General features: G+C 34.5%; 1 protein-coding gene across 3 annotated transcripts; it reads right to left on the bottom strand.

Annotated features, from left to right (window-relative positions):
- Positions 1–5,271: 5,271 nt before the first annotated feature.
- Positions 5,272–12,113, bottom strand: LOC122313936 (E3 ubiquitin ligase BIG BROTHER-related-like). 3 transcript variants are annotated; one of them, XR_006243543.1, is made up of 8 exons: positions 11,659–12,109; positions 10,260–10,596; positions 10,101–10,156; positions 9,301–9,342; positions 8,340–8,461; positions 8,156–8,264; positions 6,643–6,789; positions 5,272–5,537 (listed from the first exon to the last, which is right to left on the bottom strand). XR_006243543.1 is itself a non-coding variant. In XM_043129274.1 (7 exons), the coding sequence occupies exons 1-7, from the start codon at positions 11,902–11,904 to the stop codon at positions 5,490–5,492; spliced, it is 960 nt and encodes a 319-aa protein (XP_042985208.1). In that variant the 5' UTR covers positions 11,905–12,105; the 3' UTR covers positions 5,272–5,489. The 3 variants fall into 3 exon arrangements, 2 of the variants coding, with proteins under 2 accessions (XP_042985208.1, XP_042985206.1); XM_043129274.1 differs by lacking the exon at positions 6,643–6,789 and having other exon boundaries at positions 11,659–12,105; XM_043129272.1 differs by lacking the exons at positions 5,272–5,537; positions 6,643–6,789 and adding an exon at positions 5,802–6,097 and having other exon boundaries at positions 11,659–12,113.
- Positions 12,114–12,847: the final 734 nt, after the last annotated feature.

The raw sequence follows: 12,847 nt of genomic DNA, 5'->3' as shown, positions 1-12,847 counted from the left end.
TATTATTATTTTGAAAATATTTGATGTTAGTGTCAAAGATATGAAATTTTATGCAAAGAGATATTCAAATAAGCCAAAGTGTGGATATTCCTGGCTAAATTTATGTTTTGGTTAATTTCTAACCATGTGATCTTGAATTAGAAGCTTATATATGTTTTAGGACATCTTTTTAAACCATGTGATGGTTTAGTTTGAAGATCATATATTTATAAGTCATAGATCAAGAGATGTATCAAAACTAGTTGAGGAAAAAGTTTCTGTTTTTGGACTAAGTGTAAAACCAAAAACTCCAAATGTTATTTTGTGATTTTGGTGACTTTAGTTTGATGATTTAAAGCATGGTTGATGTTAGGATGATATTATGAATATGTTAGAAGTAAGATTTGATTTTTGAAATTCTTGGAGATGTTTTGATTTAAGGTCAAAACTTGTGATTCAAGTGCTTGGATCTTTTTACAAAAAAGTTTGGTGTTAATTATTAGATTTTTCTAAATGGATGTTTTAAATATGGTTTTGAACTTAGGATTGGAAGATGTTTGTTGCAAAATTTTGGTTTAAGCATGAGTTTTGAAGTTGGAAGGAATTGCAACAAAAATTAAGGGAAATGGCCTATGGATGTTTCGGCCATAGTGTGTTCTTCATAGTTGTGTTTTGTTTTAAATTTTTCTGAGTTGATATTTAAATTTAGGACAAAATTTACATGAGAAATGTAAATTTTGGAAACTTTTGGAGTTAGTATGCAAAATCCTTAAGTTATGGGTAAAACGATCATTTTCCCACATGTAGAGAGTAAAATAAAAATTTTACTCTTTAAGTTAGTATTTTTCATATTTCAAATTTTTAGTGATTTAGTTCTAACTTTTAGAATCACTAATTACAGTTCCTAGTGATCGCACTTGAAGTTTTATAAGAAACGCGGAGATCGAGGTAAGTTAGCTTTTAACTTACTAGCAGTCTACTGTGTATGTGTGCTAAGTAAAAGAACTACAATGTATGTATGTATGTTATCATATGTGTCATGCCATGTCAAGTTATCATGTAATTGTCTATTATACAGAATTTATTCTGTCATCAATTTTTATCTGTTACATAATATATTCTGTTATGTATTACTGTACATTACAAGTACGTCATGCTAAGTATGTCATCTATTACATGTAAGTCAAGTCATGTAATATTCACTGTTGCAAGTATGTCATGTTAAATATGTTGTCTATTATATGTTATACCATGTTACGAAATGTTTATATCTCAAGTTGGTCATGTATTCTAAGTTATGTTCAAGTCACGTTATGTTACGTCAGGTCTTCAGTCCTTTTGTATTCCAGTCACGTTTCATCTTGAGTACATTATGTTTGTGTAGAATACATGGGGCCACAACAACTGTGGAGTATGTATTTAACTACAATTGTGATGCGTAGAATACATGGGGCCACAACAACTGTGGAGTATGTATTTACACGTAGAATACATGGGGTCACAACAACTGTGGAGTATGTATTTTTCATGTTAAGTCAAGTTTGTGTAGAATACATGGGGCCACAACAACTGTGGAGTATGTATTTATACGTATAATACATGGGGCCACAACAACTGTGGAGTATGTATTTTTCATGTTAAGTCAAGTTTGCGTAGAATACATGGGGCCACAACAACTGTGGAGTATGTATTTACACGTAAAATATATGGGGCCACAACAACTGTGAAGTATATATTTTTCATGTTAATTCAAGTTTCAAAGCAAGTTCATGCTAAGTCAAGTTTCAGATTAAGTTCATGTCAAGTCAAGTTCAATTCATGTTTCAATTTAAGTTATGTCAATTATGCTATGTTGTACTCCAAGTTATGCTTTAATTACTTATGAATTTGATTATGCATTTATGTTTTTACTGTCATCCATGCATCATTAGCTTGTGTGGAAGTTTTTTGTTAACTTACTGAGATTTGTAATCAAATCTCATTTTGGTAGTCCCAACTACCATTCCCCCCGAATGGTAGATCTTGTTACAGGACCTGAAGGAGAATCAGGAGCTGATCAACTAGACACAGTTGACTAACTAACGGTGCGACATAAATGTTGATATAGTAATTAACGTAAATTACTACTTGTACGATCGAGTTGCATCTCTACTACTTTTTATATCATAACCATTTTGGACTAGTGTTGTGATCTTAGTTGTTCAATGGATTTTTATGTATGAAGTATGTTTTAAGTATTTGGAATATTTTCAATTTGGTGCATAGTATTGCTAAAGAAAAAATTTATCCGCTGCGAATATTGTATATTGTTAGATGCATGTTAGGAATATTGCATCTTATATGTCATGAACGGAGGCAGGTAACCTTGTGTTGCATGTCTCGACGCTTCAAATGTCCGTCCGATCCCAAACGGAATTTGGGGGCGTCACAGTAACTGTTGGAGGGATTTTCCCTGAAGGAGCAAGCTCAACCCAATTCATGGCAACATTATCCGAGAATAGGCCAAAGCCCGCTTGACCCCTCGTCGGCCCACTCAAGAAGTCCTCGGTCTAGTATAACATGGGCGGAGTTGACGGGTCGGGTCAACCAGCATTCGGAGGACACCAAACCTCCCCCTGTCCAGACATAGCGCACAAAACACGCCACCTTGATGGGACTGTACGTCCAAGGCCCCCCCCCCCCCCCCCCCAAAAAAAAACTATGATGAGCATGCTACGTTAATTGTCTGTGCCAGGGAGCCACACCACATTAAATGAGCTCTATCAAGAGGCTCTTCCCGCCCACTCATAGGGCATGGGTCACTGACCCCAAGCGCAAATTTTTCTTTGAACTCACTAGACTCTCTAGAAGATTTTCGTCCCTCTAAAATCTCTTGCTAACTTAAGCATCGGAGATTCCATCAGGCTACTCCCTGATTGTCGGACCTAGGAGTGTTTCACTGTATGCAAGAATAGCTTGAAGACCTGAGTCTCTGAGAACCCAACCCAAGGGTGTACGAAAAACGTTGTTAACACCGTGGACAAAACATTTGAGCTTATATTAAAAATGCCTTTGAATTATCGTTTTTATATACTGTGTTTTGTCTCAAGTGTTTTTTACTTCAGATGTCTTTGCTTTAGTATCTATCTACTTTTATTTAATTTGACGAATTTCTTAATGATTTATGCCTTTTAAATTATTAGTTTTTAGAAACTTTTATGTATATATTCCAAATTTCCATGTAGTTACATAAACTTTTTAGAGTACTCGTATTGAATGCTTATCTAAGATGTAGAAAAACCGGCCTGCATTGAAATATTCAAATATAAGTTATCTAAGTTATGAGTTACAATAGTTGCCCATATATGTAAATAAATAGTAACTTAACCATCTAAAGTTTTTATGTTATTTTTTCTCTAGCCAAACAGTAACATTTTCACTAAAGTTTTAGGTTTATATAAATGATTTGTAGGTTGTTGAAAACTATCAAGATGAAGATTAAAAAGTATTTAACAAAATAAATAAGAAACATGAATATACAAAGTAGAATTCTTTTTTAAAAAAATTATTATTATATAGAATAAGATAACTAATCCAATATGAGGTTCTAACTTTTGAATAGGTATAAATGAACTAATTTGTTTAATAGCCCGCTCGATACTCGCTTAGTTGTACTCAAATTAAACTCGACTCATGAAAAAAAAAAAGAAGAAGAAGAAGAAGAAGAAGATAGTCAGTGAAAGCAAATACTCGTTGGATTAGTAGATGACACGTACCCTACTAAATTCGACTTGACTCGTTAGCTCGATTCAATTAAAACTTATTCATATATTAATAAATATATACATACACCTATGTATGTATATATATATTTTTTTAAAATCTTATAATTTAATAGAGATTTTACTTGTTAGTTATACAAATTTAATATTAAATTTTTTATTTTTTATTTATCTTATTTATTAATTATTAAGTCTTATTCAAAAAATAGGATAATAAATAAACAACTTGATCCGAGCTCATTTTTTAGTCAAGTTAGAGCTCAAGCTCGAGATGAAAGTTTAACTTATAAAGCTAAGTTCAAACAAAGTTTAAATAAAACTATTGAGATCAAGTTGATTACAGCCTTATAACTAGGTAGACGAAAAGTAAAATTTTGCCTAAGTAATTAACAAAACCAATGCTAATGCTCTTAAATTGATAACTATGGGATTTTATAATCAACCATATGTAACTTTATATCAATAAATAAATAATATATCTTATAACTTTATCCTCAAATTTTATTAAACAAATTTTAAATAATATAGCTTATATATACTTTCGTGCATGTACACATTCGGGTCTGATATTCAAGGAATTCAAATGGCATCCATCAAATCATTGTACATACCTAAGTTATAATTAAAGCTAGAATATTACTATAAAAAGTAAAAAATATATATGAAATTATACAAATCTATATGAACTTATATTTATTAGAGGTGGCAATATGTGATATGATCTATTAACCCAATATGAACATGACATGAAATTAGTGGATTTGAGTTTGATGTTAACGGATTCAGATTAAAATGTAATGACTGTTAAAACACGATTAATTAATGAGTCACTAACAGATTAACCCGCTTAACCCGTTAGTGACTATTTAAATTTTTTACTCAAAATTACAATTATATCATTTTTAACTTAAAAACAAAAATACCCTAACCCTATTTCATATTTCCTAACTCTCTCTCAATTTTTAGTTGAGTTAGTTCTCACAAGTTACGACCACCTCTCACACTTCCTTTGAATTATAATTTTGATATTTTTATTATTTAGATTGTAGTTTTAGACATATGAAGTTAGTTTTATATTTTTAGAAGATATTGTGATTTTAAATTGTATGAAATTATGTTAATTAAGTCAAATGAATTATTCAAGTTAATTCAATCTATTTATATAAACAAGTTGAAATAAGTCAAAACAGGTCGAAACATGTCATGTCAATATATTTTTAATTAATTCATAATAGGTAAAAATAAATCATGTCGTATCAATTCATTATTTTAATAAGTTATGTTAGGATTTGAAAATCTAATCTTTTAAACTTAATAGCTCATTTTCAGACTGACCTATATCATATAATATACACGACTTGACGTGACACAAACGCAACCCATTAATACGATTTGACATCTCTTATTTACCAACTCAAGTCAAATTTGTATAAGTTTGCCTAAACTTTGATTTAAATTTAATTCAATTATTAAACAAACCAAGCCTTGAGTGAAGATGGTGCGAGTTGGTGGAAGCGTAAAAGCCACAAGCAATGCAAACAGTTTACCAATTTGTATAACTCAAGCCATCTTTAATCAGAGGTAATCTTAAAGAGAAGGCCAGATCTAATAAAGATATAAAACTATTCTCAAGAAGTATGGAGACAACCAGGGACATTTGTGTTCCCTCCCGTACACGAGAGAACTGTATGAAACAAGAGCAATGACCCAAAGCCGTGTGCCAACTGTTGTTAATATTCTTGACTTCCACTAGCTGTTGCCGGATATTGAAACATCAGCGTTGCAAACAGGGCAGACCTGCAATCACAGGGAGATTCATAACTTTTTTCTTCCTAACTTTTTATTTTTTATTTTATTTTTATAAAATGTGTTCAAAGAGCAAGCCAGAGTGTAGCAGATACACAGTTGTGGCACTTAGATCATTCATTTAGGCCACATAGAAGTGATAGCCGAAATTATATTAAGATATCAAGACTTATTGCACAAAACTTCAATATTACGGTAGAGAGAGAGAGAGAGAGAGAGAGAGAGAGAGAGAGAGAGAGAGAGAGAGAGAGCACATGTTCAGAATAGTGCTACGCACTAGGAATCAAGAGTACTTCAATGGAAAAAATAAATTAACTCAAAAGGAGTAAATAGCCTCTACATTCTATAAACTGGATTTCTTCTTTTAATTGGCAAGCACTGGATGTTGAAGTCACAACCTCACCCTCTGATACCTTCTTAAGGGTAAGTACCACTTCGGGAGCAATTACACTATAAATTTTTCTTATTGCAAAACTTTGCTTTTCCCGATCACTGCCTTCATTTTCAAGAGATTCTTCACACACGCATGATAAAGGTGGCCTTACAATCATCTATAAGTCATGGATGGATGTCAGTAGATATAGAAAAGAAAAATAAACCTAAATGACATTTAGAAAATCCATTCATTAGCGTTGACCTGCCAAAAGACAAGGCAATTAAACATTCCATTGCAACCTGAGTTGCTAGGGTGAGCTTCTATGTTAATGGAAAGGGAAATGATTTTCACACACACACACACACCTTGAAGATGGCCTTACAATCACCCATAAGTCATGGATGGACGTCAGTTGATATAGAAAAGAAAAATAAACCAACATGGCATATTTAGAAAATCCATCCAATAGTGTTGACCTGCCAAAGAGGCAATTAAACATTCCATTGCAACCTGAATTGCTGAGGAGAGTGTCTATGTTAAGGATAAAGGGAAATGATTTCGACACTCGCAATTGTCATTTCCACACCCCTCTAGTTCATGTGTGGCCCTGTTGAACCCACATCTGTGAGACTCCTATGTGAAAATGCTGTATTAGCTTAATTACAAGGAGATTAATGACACCTAACAATACTAGTGCACTAGATGAGTGGGCTAAGTTACCTCCAATGAGGCAATTTGTCGTATTGATGGCATAGTGCAGAATAAGACCCCAAGTACTATACAAGAATGGCAGGCCACTTAATTTTCAGGATGCAGCAAACATCGCCAGAAGGCTCTCCTTTTAGCCAGTCCTGCCTTGACTTTGTACTGGCTCAATGTATATATGATATACAAGTAGATCAGAAAATTTAACTAACTTAGGAGTTATAAACAAACAAAACTAAACTAAAAGTCAAAATCTCTAGGCATCATGGCAGATGCAAAACTTGTCCATAATGTGGAACCAAAAGCAGCAAATTAAATTGTTGTATACAAAGTTCAAAAGAGTCCAAGATTTACATAACTCACCCACAGCGATGCAAAATCCAAACATTAAAATGGTGACTTGTTTTTTTGAAATTTATGACTAGTTGCACTTTGTTCTTCCTCTTTTCCACATATGGTTTCTTATTTACTTTCTTCAAATCTTGAATTTAAACTTGAAGGTTAGCGAGACTATTGTTCTGTTCAAGTGCACAAGGCTGGCAAACATGGAAGAAAAATTAGAGAGATAGAGCGACCTTCAAGCAGATTATTACTCTGTTCACATAATTTGCAATGTAATTGGAGATAGTTTTAGGAATTCTGTGAATCTCCTAAAATTGTGCTTGGTTTACTTTCAACTCTCAGGGCGGGGTTGTCGACAGGTTTTAGTTTGACTCAATTAGAATGCAGAGTAACAAATTTAAGGCCTTATATCTTTGCTGTGATATCAACAACTGTAAAGCCACAATGGACTAAAACTAAAAAAAGACTTTTCATGGTTACAATTGCAGCTCCTTAGAATAATTATAAAACCCAGTTCTGCCTAGTAAGGAAGCAATGTGGGATGTAGTACTGAATGCACCTTTATCATACTCACATCTATTATATACTTCACTCATTCAATGTGGGACTTAGCGATGTGTTAATAGATAGGTTACTCCAAGAGAAATCAAGCATAAGGCTTGCATGCGTTTATTTATTTCATGTTAAAAAGTGTTGATGGCTCCACTCCGTGATTTCCAATGGCATCGCAATCTTCTTTAGCCTTTTGTTCAAAGGGAAATTATTTCTACAGTCCTAGGATGTGCAAGCCCTACATAATCCCTTTGAAAAAAGTGGGTAAATCTGAGATCCACATGAAAAAACTCACTTTCTAATGGTGGCAAAACTTTTTTCCAAAATGAGTGTACAGGGCTTGCACACCCTAAGGTTGTATCTAGTATTACTCTTGTTCAAAATCTTCAGCAGCCCCGCCACATAGGATTTCATTTTCATTACCTCATTGCAGTAGCAGCATATTCCAAGCAATAACTAATGTTAAAAAATATTTATATTCCCTCGACTTGGAAAACATAATTTTCATGTGGAAGCGATAACCTAACTATAACTGCTTATTTTCTCTTGACCTAACTATAACTAAAAATAAGTGTCCATTCAAAACTATAATTGTCTCTGTGGGCAGTACAAATATTGAAGTGCATGAACATACCTTGTTTATTTTCAACCAATCGCTTATGCATTCAGAATGGTAAGAATGTTTGCAAGAAAGCACTGTCAATGTTTCACCATCCTCGTAGTCCAACCGACAAATGACACATCTGAAACACAAGCACAAAAATTAATCACAGCAAAAATATTATACAACCTTTAAAAATGGTTTCTAGTGGGCGTACGAATCATTGTTTCCATTCTGATTGCTTCCTGATTTATAATTTACTGAAGGCAAAGACGCAATTGTATCAGCTGAAAGCCCTCTACTCTCAGTTCCAACTACTTCACCAAGCGCAATCAATTCCTGAATATTAAATCATATGTTAATCGAAGAAACAAGAGAACCACACACCCCCCAAAAAAAAAGGTCCACCAAGGCAGTAGGAACAAAACCCCTGTTTAATGGTGAGTTCGGTCCGGTCCGGTCCAGTCCGGTCCGGGGAGGTTTTGTGGACCGGACCGGACCTATTCGGTCTAGGGTTTTTCCACCCTGGACCGGACCGAACTCCATCAGGACCGGTCCGGTCCGGTCCTATTCGGTCCGGTCCGGTCCGGTCGGTCCATTCGGTCCAAGGTTGACTTTTTTTTTTTTTTTTATCTAATGACATTTTTTTTAATATTTATGTAATTATATTGTAATATATTTAATATATATACATATAGTATTATATATATATATATTAGTAATATGCTAATACTATTAGTCTATTAGTAATAATACTATAACTAATAAATATATGTAATAATAACTATACTATAACTAATAACTATATGTAATAATAGTAATAGTGATAACTATATATTTATATAATATGCTAATATTTAATGACATTTTTTTTAATATTTATGTAATTATATTGTAATATATTTAATATATATACATATAGTATACTATTATATATATTAGTAATATGCTAATACTATTATATAAATAATATATATAAATAATATTTTTTTTTTTTTATTTCTATTCGGTCCGGGGTGGAAAACTCCCGGACCGGGACCGGACCGAATCTTTTCGGTCCCTTAAAAATGGGACCGGACCGAATTGGGTCCGGTCCGGTCCGGTCCGGTCCAAACAGTGCCGGTCCGGTCAGTTTTGCCGGTCCGGACCAGCCGATGCTCACCCCTACCCCTGTTTACCTCATAGGAAAGCTCATCGGGGTCAACCTCCTCCCACGTGTCCTGCAAAAGTGTAGGTAAGCTGACATGAGCACCAGTCTCATTGCAAAGAGATGAACACCAACATACTAATTTAACTAACAGAAGGCACCCAAAACCAGGACAGAAACCTTAATTTCAACATAGTATGGATTTTTTAAACGGTACTTTCTAAAATTAATAAAAAATAAATAAATAAAACTCTGAAGAGAGTACAGTGAGGCAAAAGAATTGATCTGTACTACAATGAGAAAAGATAACCAAAAATCAAAAATAGCAAGAAAATCTAAGGTTAGAGTGAATTTTCAGATCAACTATAAAAGAAAGTGAGGCCTCACAGAGTGTACAAGACATTTTCTTAAAGAAAATCCAATGAATTTCATCATCTCAAACAATTTGAAAGCCACTCGTCTCATCAATATGAAACAAATTTTGCTATTAAAAAGTGGTACATTTAAGCTATAGGATATCCTAGAGCAAACGCATAAGGCACAATGAAGTATATCAAAAGCATGACTGAATGCATGTATAGAGACTTTAAGAAAAAAGATAATTTGCAACCTTGTAATATGAAAACTACTAGCATAGCAAGAAGGTGAAGAGCATATCTAAACTCGCTACATTCAACAAACAAGTCAGGGTTCCTTGATCCTTTAGAGTTCTAACTACGTATAAATTATTTAAGGGTTAAATGCAATATCAGTCCCTGGTGCTTTTTGCTTTGCACATAGCATGCTTTTTACCAACACCAGTGCTTGCAGCATATTTTAAAAAATCCTTGCCTCTTCCACTTCTGTTGTCAGAGAGTAACCACCATGATCCTCTATGTCAGCTTCCCCTGCAATAGTGGACAGTTATTAGAAGACCTAACCATTGCAAAACAGTAAGAACTTCAGAAAGAAATATATAACAAGAGTACTAGAATAGCCATGAACACTTACTATCATTTAACCCTGCAAGCACAAACAGTCTAGCAGCCATTTCTATGTCTTCAGCATCTTGTAGGGCTCTTGCATAGACCTCATCACTTAAAAAGACAGCTGGATCGAATTCAACACGGGGGTCGTTTTCCTCTTCAGCCATATCATGAGCATGCACATCAAAAGCATCCTCATCATCATCAAGGTTGGTTCCATCGTATCCCTCCTCATCGTCCTCATCAGTGTCCTCATGGGGATCATCAAAATCATCCTCGTCATCATATGCATAGCTTCCACCTTCCCAACTTCCATAATCACTTCCTTCATTGTTCATTTGGAGCATCATGAATGCCCTTTCCTAGTCCATAATGCAAATTAACACCATTGAAACCACATGCATCAAGTAGAACATCAAAGATTATTGAGACTACTCACAGGTCATTAAGAAATTGGAGAGACAAGTCATTTTCATTTTTATGATGAGGAACCCCGGCCATGCAAACACAATATTTCTTTTACCAGTTTAACCCCGGACCTACATAATGCCCCCACATCACACAGATCAAATAATTGTCGACTTTTCACCAGTGAGACGTGGCCGCTAAAAATTGTTTGTGCTACCCAAGGATTCAAAACTTAGACCTAGGGAGCATACCCCAAGACCAAGACCCTTGCCACTCGAGCCAACACCTAGGGGTTGGAGAGACAAGTAATTACCTGTGAGATAGGATATTAGCCCTAGATTTGTGTGCTGAGAGCACGTTAGTTGCATTAGGGTTAAACAACTGGATTGGATTGGAGTTTTTTTTTTTTTTTAATTGGCACTGGGTGTCTGAGATGAATTGGATTGCGTTTTCAATAAAGTAAAACACAGTGTTCACATACCATTCCTCCCATCATTTCTCAGCAACCAACCATACCCAAAAATTGACAACAAATTCAAACACCAATAATTTCCAAGTTGGGATTGGTTGGCACCAAAGGAAAACCATGAAACCAATGTAAATAATAATAATAATAATAATAATAATAATAATAATAATAATAATAATAATAATAATAATAAAGTAGACTATAATTTATTACGTCTTCAGCAGTTATTTAATTTCTTAAATGAAGAAACCAACTAAGAGTACATATACCAAGCCCTGTATTCCCCAACCGACAGCACTAGTCTCAATTTAATATCCCTCTCCTGTGCCTCCCAAGCAAACTAACCGATACTAAAAGTTCAGCTCCAAAATCAGAGTTTAATAATGCCATTACAAATTACAAGAAAACCAACTACTTTATTTTACGCCCAAAAAAGAAGAAGAAGAAGAAGAAGAAGAATCGTTTCGTTAAGCACAATTGCACAAGAAACCCTAAAGTGTGAAATTCAGAAAAATAAAACAAAATAATATAGAGGGAAGAAAAGCACCTGCTCCTGAAGGGTACGTGCGAGAGCGAGGTCAGCCTCGACCTGACTTAGATTAGTAAAGGGGGTTCTAGGGGGCTGACGCGGCGGCTGAGGAGCTTGCTCGATGCCGGATCCGCCTACCTCTACTTCCTGTTCTTGTTCCTCAACATGCACATAATTAGGGTCTTCATGATGGTTGGTAAGATTTGGCTTGGCACATTCGGAACCAACTTTGGCATCGCTGCCTGCGTTGCTCTTGTTTTCCATGAAAGAACCAGAGAAGAGAGAGAGAGCAACAGATAAGGAGAGATGGATGCTACGAATCAGAGATAAAATGAAGTATTCCGGAATATGTGTGTGGGAGAGGGAGGTGGGTGTCTTTCGCAGTTTGAAAATATTTTGGATTGATTTGAAACGGGAGAAGTGTTTTGTTCACGCAGAGATTTCATAAATCCGAAACTAATGAACCTTTAGAGAGAGACTTTTACTTTTTTATTTTTCAACAGAGAGACTTTTACTTGCACAAGCGCTAGGATTAAAAACAGATTTTATAAAAGCGAAATTCTTGAATTTATTTTTGTATATCTTATACTTATTTTAAAGTATTATGAATTTTATCAGTTCCTAATTATTTTATTAAAATATTTTAAATATTTCTCCTTTACTAATATTATTTTTTATAAAGAGAGCTGATAATAATATTAATTTGTGAGTTGGAGACACGAAACAATGTTTAAGGGTACATGTATATCAGTAAATCATACAGGTCTTCGTTCAACTCAAGAGCATTTCTACTTAAAATATGAGCAGCCATGTTACCCTCTCTCTTAATATGGCAAGTAGACCTTTGGGCAAAGGAGTTGAGCATATCTTTTGCATCTTCAATCAGTAGACCTCCTTGGCTCCAGTCAGTAACAAGCTTATAAGATTGTTTATGACCTGATGAAGAGCATCACCTTCCATGATAAGCTGTTTAATTCCTACCTCTTGACTTAACAATACTGCTACATGAGTGCATATGCTTCTAAGTCATGTGAAGCTCGACGAGTTCCAATAACATTGCCATTAGAATCTCTCATGATAGCCCCTATTCCAATTCTTCCATCAATATTACTTGTAGCTGCATCCCAATTCACTTTGTAAATATCCTCTGGAGGTTTATGCCATACACAAATCCTACTTGGCTCTATAGATGCTTTAACTGGGTGCT

Source organism: Carya illinoinensis, chromosome 6 (assembly GCF_018687715.1).
Source record: "Carya illinoinensis cultivar Pawnee chromosome 6, C.illinoinensisPawnee_v1, whole genome shotgun sequence".
NCBI classification, from domain to species: Eukaryota; Viridiplantae; Streptophyta; class Magnoliopsida; order Fagales; family Juglandaceae; genus Carya; species Carya illinoinensis.
The sequence above is the reverse complement of the archived record's forward strand: the minus strand, read 5'-3'. Positions and strand labels throughout refer to the sequence as shown.

Excerpts from the sequence above, each read along its gene's own strand:
- LOC122313936 (XM_043129272.1), bottom strand. The coding sequence starts at position 11,904 with ATGGAAAACAAGAGCAACGCAGGCAGCGATGCCAAAGTTGGTTCCGAA. Across the intron at positions 10,597-11,658 it reads CACGTACCCTTCAGGAGCAG|GAAAGGGCATTCATGATGCT; the intron begins GTGCTTTTCTTC and ends ATTATGGACTAG. Across the intron at positions 8,462-9,300 it reads CCGATGAGCTTTCCTATGAG|GAATTGATTGCGCTTGGTGA; the intron begins GTAAACAGGGGT and ends TTTAATATTCAG.